Here is a 17,530-nt window from a genome sequence, read left to right as displayed (position 1 = left end):
CCTCATTAAAGTCTTTGAATTTGAATTCTTTTTCGATAGCATCTCTATCGCTTTGTACCTTCCAGCCTGTTTGTAAAAGTGGTTGAAGAAGGCCTTCACGCTCCTCCTGTTTCAATTTGTCAGCCTACAAAATAAGAATAAGTTTTTGATTAACAAAATATCAATAAAATTATGAACATTTAAAATAATAAATATTATTTTAAAAGAACAGTACAAATAATACAATAATTCATACCACTATCTTCAACTTTTTACTAAATTTAAAAACCAGTTACAAAGACTGATATAAGTACACAACCTTGATTATCAAACACAACGCAATTCAAAGGTAAATTAGCTAAATTAATAAAATTACCATTTTCCTTTTACTGGACGAGGACGCAGACACGCTAGCAAACCTGACGACTCGACTGGCGCAACTAGTTGTGGCATTGATCGAAGCCCGCGCGCTTTGGGCGACTCTATCGGGGTGAAAGTGTATCGCTATCAAACGCCCGACGTTGTACACACTCTGACTTCGCAACATCTTTCAACTAAAAAAATAATTACCTACGTAGGTATCGCTAATACTTTTGAATAACTGGAATATATATTTTTTTTTAGATTTAAAAATATTATCAATAAGTTCATAGGAAGTCGGAGAATAGTGTTCTATTTTCTTCATTTTGTGTTTTTAATTCTACACCGCGATAATCGATATAGCCACTTATTTCTTCATCCGAATATGTTACGTTTTTAATTTATCACTTTTTTTATTCAAACGTCAGTGATGAATTAAATATGCACTAAAATTTTAATACCATACCACAGAGCTTCGCTTCTCAAGCTCTCACTTTACAAAGTTAGTTGAAAACTTCTAGTAGTATGAGTATATAGAATACTAATCGGTGAATAGTTTTATATATTAACCATTTGCTGTCATGTTATTTTGTTTACATTATATTACATTTCAAAACTTCTAACTAGAACTTCTAGTAAATAGTGATTGGATAATGTATATATATAATCTGCACTTGCTGGCAACGCACATAAACAAACAAATACCGTTTTTTTTAATTTTAGTAGTATTATCATAGATTGTTGACTACTATTTGTTGAGTTTCAATTCAAAGTCCTCGGTCCATCACATCACGTCAACAATCTCATTTGCAATTATATTTTACTATTTTCTTAGTCGTTTAAAAACAGATTACTCAAACTATTTTTCTTAAATATGTACTCTGTGCCATGATTATCGCCAGGCAACAATGGCAACGTTAGAGATGATAGTTATGCTCATAGATAATACATATAAACTGAAACTGCTTATGCTTAAAGCAGACTTATGACAGAAATTAGAATTCTATCCAGTAACCTCGATTTTTAAAATGGATACTTTAAAAGACCTTTTACCTACTAGATTATTTGAAGTATTAGAAAAAGCAGGTATTTGTACCACAAAACAAATAATTATTCTTTCTGTTTGGGATATTAAAAAACTTACTAATTTATTTAACGATGATATTAAACTACTTAAAAATATTTTGTCAAACAATTGTAGTCCTGTTAGCATAAGTGGAAATTCTTTGGAAGATAAAAATGTTGCTGTGAAAACTGGCTGTGCAAGTATTGATAAAATACTAAAAGGTGGCTTTCGAATAGGGACATTAACAGAAATGTATGGTGAAAGTGGCTCAGGAAAAACACAAATAGCACTTCAAACTGCAGTCTATTGTGGCACTAGTGGATGTGTGTTTATATGTACGGAAGATTTATTTCCTGTAAAAAGATTTAATCAAATAAGCCAATATGTCTGGCATGATATAAAAGATACAGAATGTAAAAAGAATATCTTTATCGAACATCTTACTGAGGCTCATGAATTAATATCATGTATCAGAGTGCGTTTACCCAAGTTATTGAAATTTAATAAAATATCTGCTGTCATTTTGGATTCAGTAGCTGCCCCTTTTAGGTGTGAAAATACTAACTATGTACAAAGAGCAGAAGAACTTAAAGAATTGGCTATCTTGCTACTTAATATAGCCCAAGAATATAATATAGCTGTTATTTGTATCAATCAAGTGACTGCTTGTTTCACTGGTTCTGATGATGTACTGCCTACATTAGGACTAGTATGGTCTAATTTGATTTCTTGTAGGTTAAAATTAACAAAAACAATAGATTATCGGGAATTAACTATTGCTTTTGCTCCACATTTATCCAACGCACAAGGTGCAAAATTCATAATAACAAAAAATGGCATAGAAGATATGGAAAATATATTAATAAATAAGTGAACCAATTTTAAAATTATCTTTCAATTAAGGAGACTTAACTTTTTTAATTTCCATTAATTAAGTAAAAATAGATTGCTACAAAAATGGTAGAGTCTAGTTAGAGCAAATTAGAGAAATCCTCAGTTGCAATAAAAACCATCTCTTAGAAATAAATGTTATTAATATCTTGACTCATCAACCACCATTAGTGTCAACATTTGGTGATTATTTATTGGCACTTCATAGGGCTTTGTACAAGCTACTTAGTATGATTATGTCCCAGTTTGTTTGAGATCTGGGGTAACTACAGGTTTCTGTGACATCTTATTTTCATTGATGATGATGTAAGGGATGTTTAATTGTTCTTACAGCACTAATGTCTGGGAGGTCATAAAAACTTACCCTCAGATGGGACATTTACCTGTCTACATATTTTAATGAAAAATAAATGAATATAAATATATTGTCAGTATGATGATTTAAATACGCATTATATTTGTTTGATATAAATAATAATAAGTTCATATTCATTCAATGTTTTATAATAACCATTATCTCGACTTGCGATTTGAGAATAATGCTTACTGATATATTTTTTTTAAAACCAGAAGAAATGGGCCTATCATACCTTTAGCTACACATACAAACATACACAAAAATACAATTGCTTCTAAGATAAATATAAGCAATAAGTTATAACAGCTGATATATGAACCAAGTTTGAGTTTGACTAACAGTTTAAGATAAATATATCTTTATTTATAATACAACACTATTACACAGAACTACTTATATCCACTTTAATTTTATTTTCAAAATTCCGATAACAGATTTTTTTCTCTTATGGTTGGAACTTGGAATTAGTGTTGCATATCGATAGTCCACAAGGTGTAAGCGATACTATCGATAGTCTATCGATTGTATTGTCACGTGTCAATACTATCGATAGTATCGATACTATCGATAGCATCGATACTATCGATAGCTTCCCATGAGCAATACTATTGATACTATCGATAGTTTTGCAAAAACCATTACTTTTAATCTAAATTATCGATAGTATCGATAGTTTTGTGCTATCGATAGCCAGTAATTTTCGATAGTATTACTTTCTCAAGATAAGTAATTTAGTAGGCCAACTGTAGTGTATATTTAAATAAATGAAATTAAATTTACAACAAAATTTGTTTTTAGAATTAAGACATTTTGTGCGGAATAAGTAATAATGAAAAATTTAAATGTGAAAAATGTTGTCAATATTTTTTGTGTTTGATTTATGAATAAACATTATAAATACTCATAACATTAAAAATCTTTTAGGAGGACGGTGGCATTACAATGAAACTTTTTTGTAGTAATCTTGAGTGTAGCGATTAGAATACATTACGAATACATTACTTACATTAAAAAACTAATACTATAAAAAAATCGCTGGCTATCGATAGTCAAACTATCGATAGTTCTGCAACGCTGCTTGGAATAGAATATAGGTCCAATTTTTTTTTTATCGTTCTCAAAGACAACTAGAACGGACCTACAATCTTTACTCGAGGTTGGGGGCGCATTGGTTTAACTATAATATAAATATAATAACTATTATTAATGTTATTTTTCTGATAGTGCCAATGTCTATGGGCCACTTACTATAAGTCGGCACATTGTCCATTCGCCTCTCTATTACATAAAAAGGAATCGTATAATTATTGTTAAAACATTATTTTATTTTCAAAAAGACTCCTTTTGCAAAGGTTCCAGTAACTGTTCGAGGAATGTGTATGTATGGACTATGGAGCGTATTTCATGGAATTATTCTTTTTAAATTAAAATAATATATTTTTCCTTCTCGCATTTTTAAATTTGGACCGATAATTATAGTTTTAATATTGATAAATAACCAGTGTTTAATCGTATTTATAAAACAAGAAAAAATTAGATTTAAATTGTTAATTTTTTTTAAATAAATTTTTTTACTTATTTTAGAAAAACATAAAAAACGTGATAACTTAAAAATGGTTCACTTTTGCATTATGCATATAGGAGTTAAAATTATCGCAAATAGTCACCCCTATTACCTCCTAACGGGAATACGTCGAATTACCAATAACCTGTATATATCAAATTAATCCACTTTCTTCATAGTGATTAATTAAATCAACAATTTCTTTTCCTTCGCAATTATTTTTGGTTTTCTTAAAATAAGATTTGGCCTGCTGGCTCCGATATTTTAAGATATTAACTAATAAATAAATACCGTTATACACCTAAGTTGTTTTATGGTACTTTATTTTTATTATATTTATTTTATAATTTATATATTGAAATTTTAAACAATAGTTGATCTAAGCCAACACATGACCCGATTTGTTCACGCCCATGGCCAAGAGAAAAACCGTCATACAGAATAATGTTGCTAATCATATTAATGTCAAATTATTTGTCAGTACTTGTCAAATATTTTTGAAATTATTCTGCAATAATTGGAATGATATTTGTTCGGAGAATAAACATTGTAAAATATTTAAGGGTGAGCAATAATGTTATTGTCCTACTTTCGCTATTATGAATGATTTTTTAATAACTTCAGTTAATTTTACATATGATATTATAACCAATTATAATAGTCTTGCAGTAAAATAAAAAATCCACACCATAAAAGACTAAGAAGTAGAATAGATATGGATTTAAAAAGTCGCGAAGACCCCGTCGTGTTCAAATTGGACACATCAGAGTTTCAAAATATCTTTAACCAAGAGGTAATAGAATTGAAAAAAATTTTCGACAAATACAATTACGAAATCAGAGTAGCCGGTGGAGCTGTAAGGTAACAAACTTTAATTTTGTGAGTCCTTAATTCATAAAATTATTTGAATAACAAAGCAAATAATTGTGTGCACCTTTTTTTAATGTTTTCTTTGAACTCATTCTGGAAGTATTCTTGATTTTACTACTTATTTTTTTAGAGACTTACTACTTGGCCAGCAACCAAAGGACTTAGACTTTGCCACAACTGCAACTCCTCAGGAAATGAAAGAAATGTTCACAGCAGAAAATGTGAGAATGATAAACATGGCTGGAGAGAAACATGGTACAGTAACACCAAGAATAAATGACAAAGAAAACTTTGAAGTAACTACTTTAAGAATAGATATGGTCACAGATGGTAGGCATGCAAAGGTTGAATTCACAAAAGATTGGAAACTAGATGCCAATAGAAGAGATCTAACTATAAATTCAATGTTTCTAGGTAAAGTTATTTAGGTTTATTATTTTAGTAATAAATGGAAATACATGACAAAGTCGATATATTTAAAAATAATATCTACCAACAGGTTTTGATGGATTAGTTTATGATTATTTTTATGGCTATGACGACTTGCAGAAACGAAGAATTGCCTTTGTTGGAGATGCAGATGTGAGAATTAAGGAAGATTATCTGAGAATAATGCGTTATTTTCGCTTTTATGGTAGAATTGCTGAGAGTGTAAATAATCATGACCAACATACTTTAGATGTTATCAAACAGAATGCAGATGGTCTAGCAAATGTGTCGGGAGAAAGAATTTGGATGGAGTTAAAGAAGACATTGCAAGGCAATTTTACTGGGGATTTATTAAAAAAAATGTTAGAAGTCAATATTGGACAATACATAGGTAACAATTAATAGCATACCTATTTTTTAAATATTATAATTTAACTTTGTTGTTTTTGAAGTGTAACTTAGGGTGTGTCATCGATCGCATGTACTGAGTTGTTTACTCTCTTGTATGTATTTAAATTCTGACCATATATTTCCATTAACAGGTTTACCCAACCCTAATATAGAAGAACTGGACAAGTTATTAAAAAGGAGCAAGCATTTGTACTTGCACCCTATGAGTTACTTAGCTGCACTGCTTAACAATATTGATGATGCAACATTGCTACATGCTAGATTAAAGTTCTCTAATTATGATAGAGATATGACCTACTTCATCATTGAAAATAGAGACAGAGATGATGGAAGTGCTCCTAGACCATTATTGTAAGTGGCTTTTTTTCAATATTGCATAATCAAACCCAAGATTGTATGATAATGTTCTATTGGGCCAGTTTTTTTAACATACATATCTTGTTTTATAGGCCCTATGAGAAAATAGTTTTGAATACCAAGATAAAGCAACAAGATGCCTATGACTATGTCCTAGAAGTGCTTAAATATAGAGGTGATGAAAAACTTCTAGAAGATTTTAAAAAATGGGTTATACCAACATTTCCAGTTAATGGTAAAATTTTGAAGGAGAATGGATATATGCCTGGCAAAGTGTATAGTCATATTATATACAAATTAAAGGATACATGGATAGATAGTGAATACCAGCTTGGTGTTGATGATTTAGTTAAATTAATACCGAGTATTGTTGATAAATATAAAAGCAAATAAATGCATGTACAAAAATTATTTTATTTCAATTAAACTTAGCAGTAAATATATTAATTTGTATTATAACATATTATATTTACAGAAAACTTTTATAATCAAGATGTCTTAGGTGCTGTATATGGATCATAACTATCACAACCATCATCATCATCTTTATGTTCACAAAAACACCTCTTGCAGAACAAATATTTGCAGCCACGGCAACGCATCTTTGCATCCTCGTTACAAATTTCGCAAAATGGTAGCTCCTCTAGTCCAGAATCACAAACTTCATTTTCTTCTACACTAGTTTGTTCTTTGGCCTAAAATAATAAAGTTTAATTATTTGACAGTCCTAGCTGGAATTGCAATATAAGTAATGATAAAAAATTACCCTGTGAATAATTTTTTTAACTATTTCTTCTTCATCATCAGATTTTTCATTGTTCTCTGTGACAGAGGGTTTCTTTTGACCAGAAGTGTAAGTTCCCTTAAGTTTCTGCAATCTAGTTTCAATATCATTAACTAGGACATCAAATTCTTCTTTATATTTAGTATCAATGTGCGACTGTGCCATATATTGCTTCATGAGATCATCTGCTTGTTCTTGTTCTGTTCTTAAGTCAGGACCTGGCAACAATGGCTGAAATAAAATCAGATAGACAATTAATTTAAAAAAATTATTCAGTATATAGTTTAATTTTACATATACTTTAAATTAGAGATGAAACGGATATCCGGTAACTATCCGGTATCCGGCCTATCCGGCCGCCATAATACTATCGGGCCGAATACTGGATAGCTACTATTCGAATACCGGATAGACATCCGGCTGAATAAAAAAAACTGGATAAAAGAAACATATTTTTCCGGCCTATCCGGCCGCCATAATACTATCGGGCCGAATACTGGATAGCTACTATTCGAATACCGGATAGACATCCGGCTGAATAAAAAAAACTGGATAAAAGAAACATATTTTTCCGGCCTATCCGGCCGCCATAATACTATCGGGCCGAATACTGGATAGCTACTATTCGAATACCGGATAGACATCCGGCTGAATAAAAAAAACTGGATAAAAGAAACATATTTTTGAGTAATTCTTTAGTTAGTCTTTCTAATCACACAATAGTAAATTAATGTGATACAAACAAAATGAATGAATTGGTACTAATACTAATTTCTCTGCATTGAGAGGTAGCAGGCGGTTGTGTTTCTCTTCATAAATTAGGCCAGCTTCAGAAAATAGTCTTTCGCTATACATCCTGCTGCAAGGTGCAGAAAGGTAAATTTTGGCAAACTTTGTTAAATTTGGGTATTGTTTGGCATCAGCTGCCCACAAAGAATAAGGGTCGCAATTGCGATCGGCTAAGTTTCACCGGATATGCGGCGGCCGGATACTCGGCTATCCGGCCACATGGTCGGCCGAATATCCGGTATCTGTTTCATCTCTACTAAGTATTTTTTTGCCTCAGTATGTGGGTGGGCAAATGGTCCAACTTCATGGTCAGCACTACCCATAGACCTTAGTGCCTTATAATTTTAACTATTTACAACCAATGTACCACCAAAGTTGGGAACTAAAATTTGATATGTACCAGTAGTTACACTACCACCCTTAAAACAAAAACACAACAATTCTACATATTACTGCATAGCGGTAGAATATATGATGAGTACCTACCCAAATAATGATAATTTGAGAACTGGCAGATGCATCTATTGTTTTAATCAAAAATGCATAACATCCTTTTCTTACGAAATTATAAGTTTCTTTGTCTTAACAAACTGCATTAATAGTCAGTCAAGGGTCAGGACATTGCCTTGGATGTATTGATTGGTATAAACATAAATATAAGTATACCTTACTCTGAACTGCACTAGTTGGAACTCCTTTTAAATTTGCCAATCTAAATTCTAATTCAGTGGTTGATGTAGAAGGAATATCATCTTTAAGTTTTTGTAAACGGGCAATAATATCCTCATTATTTACTTTTGTCAAATTTTCTTGATTGCCTTCTTTCAATTTCTTTAATTTTTCATAAATTAATTGATCTGTTGTGTTGGATGAAACTTCTTTATTCATTGCACAATCAGTAGGGATACCAATCCTTCTAAATGTAAAAAATAAGATATATATTATTCGAAAATTACCGATATAGTTAAGAGGTACAATATTATTTTACTTACCTATAATATGCATCAGGTGGTTCAATTGTTGTGGGTTCATTATCATTTTTATTAGCTTGTTGTTTACATTTAGTGCAAACCTATGAAAATAGAATATAAATTCAACAACATTAAAAATGTAAATTGTTCGAAATATTAATTAAAGAACAAAAATACATTAAAATAGACTAACCTTTACTTCAGCATTAAGTTTTTGTAAGAAGACTTTGTGGTTCAAGCATTTTGAACAGTAGCTAAAGCCACAACCGGGACAACCTTTCTGAAATTTAGAGACAACTTCTGTAAAATGCAAGTATTTATGTCAATGTAATGGTAATTTAAGTAGAAATGAAATTACTTCTTGTCGGAGGAGCGAAAACGATTTCGAACACGAATTACAGGACATGGTAAGAACTAGACAACAATGCCGTAAATCGTCATTGAGATTTTCTAATTTTTATTTTTTCTTGGGTCAAAACTAGGTTGTTGTGCGCTCGCAGTTCTAACACTTAACACTGAACACCAATCGACTAGGTTATTTTAGATAAAAGATTATTATAAATCGCAGAACACTATTTCTTCCGGCGGCGATTAAAATATTATTTTTAATGTAACATTGTTGTCTGTTGATACGGTAATTACTAATTGGTATTTGGTATTTACTATTTGGTAGTATTGGTTGTCAAAATAAAAATATCAACAAATTAAATATTTTTGCCAATACCGTTTTTAAGAAGTATAAATGCCATTATTAAAGAACTATTAGTAAAAATGGTAATTTAGCATTAAATAAAGCTACTGCGTATTTTTTTTTAATTTGAGTATCATAGAATTTTGAGATAATTCGAATTGCTTAATATTTTTCATATTAATATCGATAAATTTGTCGACATTAGTAAATCTAGACCAACCGATAGAAGAAATATGCATTTTGAATTATATTTCTTGAAAAGCTATTTGAAAATTTAGCTCTCAGAGCCTTTTGTATCTTCTGTTTTATATTATTTTATAGTCACAGAGAAAATGTGTTTTTTTCTATTTGAACCCGTGGTTGAGAGATAGGATCGGAATGAATTAGGCAAAAGTTAAAAAAAAATAATTCACAGAAAAATAATATATCATATTCATAACTTTTGTAATTCGTTAATGCCAATAAAGCATCTAGAATCCTCGCGTAGTGTACCCGATGTGATTAGCGAGTAGCGAACATTAACATAAAAAACCGACACTAGTCTAGTGACCGCCAATGTCGTTTTCGTTTAATGTCGATATAGACAAAAAAAACTAGATCCCAATATACACCATGGGTGATTAATAGGTCTGACTTATAGAGATATCCACTTTAACTCATAGATTTTTCTGAAAGAAATCTTTTGAATAGTTTTAGCTGGTTTCCTCTGATACCGATTATTTCAAGTTTATTAATTATAACACGGATAGAACCAGTATCAAATACTTTCGCCACTTAAAAATACATACATTATATATAGGCAATACATTTTTCCACTATGCAACTTCGAAGAAATGAAATTAGTCAAAGTTAGTAACGGGTCACTTGTGAATTTCTCTATTTTTATAAACTCGATGTTGCGATACACAAGATCTCATTTTAGGACTACTATTTTCGACAATTTCATTTGTCATCATAATTTTTTTTTTTATACTTATTAAATCCATATAACTTTATTAAGTTAATAAATTTTTATTATTATTATTAAATTAATATTTTTTTTATTAAGTCCATATAACTTTATTTAATAAAGTACACTATAGTATAGTACTTATGTATGGAAAATTAATAATATTAGCTATTATAATTCTCTTGACATATATTTACTATCCCAGGTTTAACACCATCACTGGTTTTTCATAATGGAAAATGTCTTGGTATACCATACAACCAATTCCAATGAAAACATAATTTTATAATATAAATAAATGTAGGTAGGTTAAATGTAGGTGTAAAAGAAAAAGACAAAATATTGTTTTTTTAATTTCTATAATAATTTGATTATAACGCAAAAATAAAACAATTGATACATTTGAAATTGGTATCCAAAAAATAAAACCAATTAAATATGATCACACTTTATTTATTAATGATCTTTAAATACATACATATATATATCGGAGGTTTATAGATACATATCTAAGATCATTTGCCACCCATTAAGCTGTTCATACCACTTGATCCTTGTTGCAATTGCCTCATCATATTGTGTAAACCAGACATACCACCCATTTGTTGAAGAATTCGAGGATCCATCATTTTAGCCATCTGTTGATTAAGTTTAGCCATTTGGTTTTGATTAACGTTTTTAGCCATATCACCACCTTTAAAAAGTCCCTTAATGCCTCCCATTTTCTTTACAACAGCTGCAAACTTGGTATATTGTGCAATGAGATCTTTCACATCTCGCTCTGTGACTCCAGCACCTTGCGCTACTCTGGTTACACGCGTTGGTTGTTTCGAAAATAATTTGGCACCATCACGATGGTCAAGTTCACCTTCGTTCATAGAGTCCATAATTGTCATAAGTCTTTTCAATTTTGCCATTGACTCTTGTTCACTACCTTTTGTCATTAAGTCTTGAGAGAATCCTGGAATCATGCCCTGTAATTTGGGACAAGATGTGTAATTAAGAAATAAAATTTGTAAATTATACAAAACCTGTTATTTGATTTCATTCTCCACTTAGTGATATGACTCAAATAGACCTTTTTTACTGTAGCACATACCTGTCAGATTTCTTTAACATTAAATACATATCTTTATAATATTTATTATGAGATAAAATATAGTTACAGAGCCCCTAAAAAACCTGACACATGCTAGACCACATTTCTTACTTGCCTAAATTATTACCTACCCTGAGGAGTAATTTTGAAACTATCTCAATATAATATTTAGTAGTAATTCCTTATTATTCACATTGCAATATTAAAAGTAAACTTATATATAACTAAAATAATTAATAAAATATTTCTAACCATAATTTGTGAAAAAGGTCCCATCTTCATGATATTTTGAAATTGCTCATACATAGCCCGTAATGTAAACTGTCCATGCTTAAGCTTTTCCAAAAGTTCATCATTGTCATCCAACTTCAGCTCATTTACTTTGTCCAGCAAACCTTCAATGTCTCCCATACCCAGCAATTTATTGATAAAAGGTTTGGTTTTAAAGGGCTCAAGATCATCAATATGTTCTCCAGTACCAATAAATATTATGGGACTTTGTGTTGCTGCAACACTAAAAGTTTATTGTTTTTTATTTTAACCATGTAAAAGTGTCAATATATATGGCATATAAATAAAAATATTGTGTGTGTATATTAATGTAATATTGTGTCGAAATTAAAATCTATAAAAAGTATGAATATCAAGTTAATTTTATATAACAAGAAAATTAAACCTACGCTGATAGTGCACCACCCCCCTTTGCATGTCCATCCAATTTAGTAATGATCACTGAACCGATGTCTACTTTCTCCTTGAAAGCTCTAGCCTGTGCTTCACAAGCTTGTCCAATTGTAGCATCCATCACAAATATTATGTTATCTGGTTTCTAAAAATAAATTATAGTTATCATAAACATTTTTTTTTATAGATAATCAACAATTAATTTAAGTCCAGTATTGTCTACATTGTAGAACATTCTACATTGAGCTAATTAAATGAAATTAGCAATACATTTTACAAAGTCTAGTAAAAGTTAGGAGTAAAATCCATTCACCAAATTTCTACACTAATAATATATATTCATTTTGTAAGAGAAAAAAAAATGAGAAAATAATATTCAGAACTAAAATGAAACAGGTAATAAATCTTACAATAGCATTGGCAACTGCCAACATCTCCTCAAACAATGATTCTTCTTGTTTGTGACGTCCACTCGTATCTACAATTATCATTTCAAAACCTTCTTTTTTAAACATCTCTACACCTGTAGAGGCAATGACAACAGGATCAACTTCTGTATAACTGAAAAATATTTATATTTTACTAAAATAAATGAATAAAATTTTTAAATCCTAACAAAAACTGTACTGTGATTAAGATGTTAAAGAAATATGAGCACGACTTTAATATGTATGGTTGTCATCTAGCTTGTTATAAATATAATTTGAGTATATGTACCTTCCATAAAATGGTATTCTGGCCTTGGTACAGTTTTGTTTGACTTGATCATAAGCACCAGCTCTGAATGTGTCAGCACATACAAGACATGATTTCCAATTCTTTCGCAGATAATGATATGCGAGTTTTGTACATGTAGTAGTTTTACCTGACCCCTGCAGACCTACAAACATTATTATATTTGGTTTCCCTTTGATGGGCTGGTATGGCTTCACTCCTGGATCTACTAGCTGAAAGATATTATTAAGAGTTAAATAAAGGTAAGGCCGATAACCAAATGGGCCACCTGATAAATATTAACCTTTGGCTATTGATATTAACACTGGAAGGATAAATAACTATTTACAAAATCAATACACAAAGTTATTGAATCCTTTATGCATCTATTTAAACTGGTTCACTCAATCTTTCGACTAGAATGCACCAATACAATATGTTGCAACATTTTAAATTAATGAATGAGTACTTAACAATATTATGCTACCCAAAAAAAATTAACAGCCAAATTATAGTAACAGGACATAAAAATAATATAATGATACATATTTTTATTTAGATCATAGAATTTACAAGATCAGGTTAATAATAGTTTTATCACAGTTTGTTTTTATTTTAATTATTGCATTTATTGTTGTGACTTATTTGTATGACATTTGTATTAGTATCATATATTTAGTGTTATGGTATGCTGTTTGTCTTATTATTATTTTAGGTTAAGGATCGAATTTACTTTTTATTATAGGGCTGACTTATGTTCTAAGTATTGTGTTCCTACTTACTTAACCTCAATCTGCAAAAAGCTAATAGAATTTATTTAGTACCTTCACAAGCTCTTTAAAAACGGCTGATTGTATCATCCGTCGTTTATTAAGCCCTCCAGCCATTTCATCAAAATCAATAACTGCACGAACATTTTCTCTGAGGTTTTTTACTAAACGAATATTGACATCAGCTTCTAATAGAGCAGCACATATTTGTTTCAACATAGAGTTTAAAACCTGGAAGAAAATATAAGTAGATTATGTAAAATGAAATACAATATCTAGTTCAGGGGGTCAGCTTCTGTAATAATAGTTTACCTCTTCATTGATAATAGTGGCACGACTTAACGACTGCAAAGCAGTCGTTATTTTTCGACCTAGATCTGCTAAAACCATTTTGAATAACTACACACACACTTTAAACAATTGTTCTGTCAGCTGTTCTTCTTTCACACAAAATTATAACGTATCACGGAAAACAAATTCATACGAGTTTTGTGACATTTTAAATTAATATAATATTTGATGAACTAAACAAAAATCTAAAATAACTTTTCAGATATCATTTACATCACACAATAATATCCATATTCCTTAATTTTTTTTAGTCCACGACGGACAATTCCTTCTATATCACCACAAATCATCGACAATATGACACGCACACGTCAAATGTCAACGTCAAAACGTTTTGTTTCCGCTCGTCGTACATGATTTGGAATTTCAAATGACCATAAAGTAGTCTGTAATTTAAGTCGATCTTAAATTTAGAAATATTGTATTCCTTGATAACATTTTTTTAAATACTCTACATATATCTAATCCTTAATCAAATAAAGTTGATAGACAAAAATCGTAAATTAATGGAAAAGTAAGGTTATTTATTTTTTATACAACACTAATACAGACTATACAAAAGGAGAATAACAAATTTCGCATTGTAATCCGCTATTTCATGTACGTGAAGGAGATTATAAATTTTATATAAAATAACTTTGTTATATTTAGGTAACAAGTGTAGTAATGGTATGTATATATTCCATGATCTTTACTGTTTACAAATACAGATTTAGTTATAGTTTTATTTCATAATTAACAATACTTAGGGTCAAAATCAATCTGGTGGTGGAAGTGCTGGAGACAAGAAAGATGACAAAGACAAGAAGAAGAAATACGAGCCTCCAATTCCTACCAGGGTTGGCAAAAAGAAGCGTAAGGCTAAGGGACCTGATGCCGCTCTAAAATTGCCACAAGTAACGCCACATACGCGCTGTAGGTTGAAATTGTTGAAGCTAGAAAGAATCAAAGATTACCTACTTATGGAAGAAGAATTTATTCGTAACCAGGAGAGACTCAAACCACAAGAAGAGAAAATCGAAGAAGAAAGATCAAAGGTACAGTTTAAATACATAAAATATGCAAAATTTGTTTAAACTATTTTTATTAAATAAATTTAAAAAAATGATTTTTCTATATTTAGCTTATTATATAAAAAGCTTTTTAAGTCTAATATGCTTTTCTAGTGCTTTTGGGCCATTTGTCTCATACATATATAATAGTCAAAAAATATGTGTAGGTGGATGATTTGAGGGGAACACCAATGTCAGTGGGTACTCTTGAAGAGATAATTGATGATAACCATGCTATAGTGTCTACATCGGTGGGCAGTGAACACTATGTCAGTATTTTATCATTCGTTGACAAGGATCAACTGGAACCAGGCTGTTCTGTGTTATTGAATCATAAGGTGAGCTGACATGCAAGTTGTCTTGTGTCTTTATTTTAATTATTTAAAATCTAAAATTTACTGATCCCAGAGAACAAACAAAACTTTTCTTGTATGTATGATAATACATCTTCGTAATATAATAATACAATTTACTCTAGATGCTTCTTCTTAAAATAACTATAAAAAAAACATCTCTATTCTAATTCTGATCTCATTGAGGATTTAGTAAAACAATTAAAATAATGTAGTAATTATTTTCTCAGTCTTTTTAATTCACATACTGTTTTTTGAAAGTTAAACTACCATAATAACTAAATAAATATATTTTTACATAAAACAAAGGTACATGCAGTTGTTGGAGTATTAGGTGATGATACTGACCCAATGGTTTCTGTCATGAAGTTGGAGAAAGCTCCACAAGAGACCTATGCTGATATAGGCGGTCTGGATACACAAATACAGGAAATTAAGGTAAATTGAAATTATATGATTATTAACTGTGATAATTATCTGTGTATTTAATTATTATTATTTGTATAATCTGTGTTGTGGTATATGAAATGTTTTTTTATAATAAATATTAAAATTTCTATAGGAATCTGTGGAATTACCTCTTACTCACCCAGAGTACTATGAAGAGATGGGTATCAAACCTCCTAAAGGTGTTATCCTGTATGGGCCACCTGGTACTGGCAAGACCTTGCTGGCCAAGGCTGTAGCTAATCAGACTTCAGCCACATTCCTTCGAGTTGTTGGATCTGAACTTATTCAGAAATATTTGGTATGATTACTGTTTAGTATATATATAGTAGTAAGAATATTCTATTTATTTGTTATGATAGATACTTATAATTATTTTTTATATAGGGTGATGGACCAAAACTTGTGCGTGAGTTGTTCCGGGTAGCAGAAGAGCATGCCCCATCAATTGTTTTCATAGATGAAATTGATGCTGTGGGTACTAAGCGGTAAATGAAAAAGCCATACAGCTAAAAATCTTTAATTTACTCATATATTTATTTTTACAAAAATAATTGATTTTAATAATATCTTATCATTTAAGTTATGACTCCAATTCTGGTGGTGAAAGAGAAATTCAAAGAACTATGTTGGAGTTACTAAACCAACTGGACGGCTTTGATTCTCGAGGTGATGTAAAAGTAAGTGAACGAAAGAACAAACTATATTTAAGCAAACAACATAAAATACAAAATTATTGCTGCATATATAATAAAAAGTGGTAAACATTTGCAAATTATTTTTATCAAGGTAATCATGGCTACAAATAGGATTGAAACATTAGACCCTGCTCTCATTCGTCCCGGTCGTATTGACAGAAAAATAGAGTTCCCTCTGCCAGACGAAAAAACAAAGAGAAGAATTTTCACTATTCATACTTCAAGAATGACTCTGGCTGATGATGTTAATTTGTCAGAACTAATTATGTCAAAGGATGATCTTTCTGGTGCTGACATAAAGGTATAAATAAAAACCATACATTATCAGCAAATGCATATATATATAAATATATATTTTAATAATACATTCTATTTTTTAGGCTATTTGCACAGAAGCCGGACTCATGGCCCTGAGGGAACGAAGAATGAAAGTCACTAATGAAGATTTTAAGAAATCTAAAGAGAGTGTCCTCTACAGAAAGAAAGAAGGAACTCCTGAAGGACTTTATCTTTAAATATTATGCAATTTCATTAAAATCTTTCGAAGACTTTATATATACTTAATTAAAAATATTAAACTAACTAGAGAAGACACATTCTAGATAATATGATTTGAATGTATTGCTTGAAATAAATCCATTTGAAAATACAGTTTTTTAATGTGTTCATTTGATTAAAGGAATATTTGACAATTATTTATTAACAGAACTTTACAATTGATGTGAATGTATAATTCAGTAAAATTAAAAAATGTTAACAAAAAAAATATTCAATTCAAGATGGCGGAGAAAGCTTAGGAATTCTTAGTCGACAATTTCAAGTTGAGCTTCCTTAAGCTATTGAATATCAAAAAATTTGTATGGGTTCATATTATTTAATTAAACCTACAACAA

At 30.3% G+C, this 17,530-nt stretch overlaps 5 protein-coding genes across 8 annotated transcripts; 3 read left to right on the top strand and 2 right to left on the bottom strand.

Moving 5' to 3' along the window:
• The first annotated feature begins 439 nt into the window (after window positions 1–439).
• On the top strand, window positions 440–6,693 carry LOC113399346 (CCA tRNA nucleotidyltransferase 1, mitochondrial). 3 transcript variants are annotated; one of them, XM_026638449.2, is made up of 6 exons: window positions 4,690–4,782; window positions 4,880–5,079; window positions 5,219–5,502; window positions 5,588–5,908; window positions 6,060–6,279; window positions 6,378–6,693. In XM_026638449.2, the coding sequence occupies exons 1-6, from the start codon at window positions 4,741–4,743 to the stop codon at window positions 6,676–6,678; spliced, it is 1,368 nt and encodes a 455-aa protein (XP_026494234.1). In that variant the 5' UTR covers window positions 4,690–4,740; the 3' UTR covers window positions 6,679–6,693. The 3 variants fall into 3 exon arrangements, with proteins under 3 accessions (XP_064073938.1, XP_026494234.1, XP_064073937.1); XM_064217868.1 differs by lacking the exons at window positions 4,690–4,782; window positions 4,880–5,079 and adding an exon at window positions 440–553; XM_064217867.1 differs by lacking the exon at window positions 4,690–4,782.
• Window positions 1,309–2,284, top strand: LOC113399350 (DNA repair protein XRCC3). Its single transcript, XM_026638454.2, has one exon. The coding sequence runs from the start codon at window positions 1,368–1,370 to the stop codon at window positions 2,277–2,279; it is 912 nt and encodes a 303-aa protein (XP_026494239.2). The 5' UTR covers window positions 1,309–1,367; the 3' UTR covers window positions 2,280–2,284.
• LOC113399349 (abscission/NoCut checkpoint regulator) lies at window positions 6,680–9,433 on the bottom strand. 2 transcript variants are annotated; one of them, XM_026638453.2, is made up of 6 exons: window positions 9,188–9,433; window positions 9,023–9,109; window positions 8,851–8,930; window positions 8,525–8,774; window positions 7,052–7,300; window positions 6,680–6,980 (listed from the first exon to the last, which is right to left on the bottom strand). In XM_026638453.2, exons 1-6 carry the CDS (start codon window positions 9,233–9,235, stop codon window positions 6,774–6,776), a joined length of 921 nt encoding a protein of 306 aa, XP_026494238.2. In that variant the 5' UTR covers window positions 9,236–9,433; the 3' UTR covers window positions 6,680–6,773. The 2 variants fall into 2 exon arrangements, with proteins under 2 accessions (XP_026494238.2, XP_064073939.1); XM_064217869.1 differs by having other exon boundaries at window positions 8,525–8,771.
• Window positions 9,434–10,906: 1,473 nt separating this feature from the next.
• On the bottom strand, window positions 10,907–14,385 carry LOC113399343 (signal recognition particle subunit SRP54). The gene is made up of 7 exons (XM_026638446.2): window positions 14,049–14,385; window positions 13,791–13,967; window positions 12,970–13,199; window positions 12,663–12,813; window positions 12,249–12,397; window positions 11,821–12,082; window positions 10,907–11,443 (listed from the first exon to the last, which is right to left on the bottom strand). Exons 1-7 carry the CDS (start codon window positions 14,124–14,126, stop codon window positions 10,985–10,987), a joined length of 1,506 nt encoding a protein of 501 aa, XP_026494231.1. The 5' UTR covers window positions 14,127–14,385; the 3' UTR covers window positions 10,907–10,984.
• Window positions 14,386–14,621: 236 nt separating this feature from the next.
• On the top strand, window positions 14,622–17,286 carry LOC113399347 (26S proteasome regulatory subunit 4). Its single transcript, XM_026638451.2, has 9 exons — window positions 14,622–14,756; window positions 14,837–15,124; window positions 15,307–15,477; window positions 15,802–15,930; window positions 16,055–16,240; window positions 16,327–16,427; window positions 16,523–16,619; window positions 16,729–16,938; window positions 17,018–17,286. Exons 1-9 carry the CDS (start codon window positions 14,754–14,756, stop codon window positions 17,150–17,152), a joined length of 1,320 nt encoding a protein of 439 aa, XP_026494236.1. The 5' UTR covers window positions 14,622–14,753; the 3' UTR covers window positions 17,153–17,286.
• The last annotated feature ends 244 nt before the right edge of the window (window positions 17,287–17,530 follow it).

This window comes from Vanessa tameamea, chromosome 19, assembly GCF_037043105.1.
Source record: "Vanessa tameamea isolate UH-Manoa-2023 chromosome 19, ilVanTame1 primary haplotype, whole genome shotgun sequence".
Classification (NCBI taxonomy): domain Eukaryota; kingdom Metazoa; phylum Arthropoda; class Insecta; order Lepidoptera; family Nymphalidae; genus Vanessa; species Vanessa tameamea.
The sequence above is the reverse complement of the archived record's forward strand: the minus strand, read 5'-3'. Positions and strand labels throughout refer to the sequence as shown.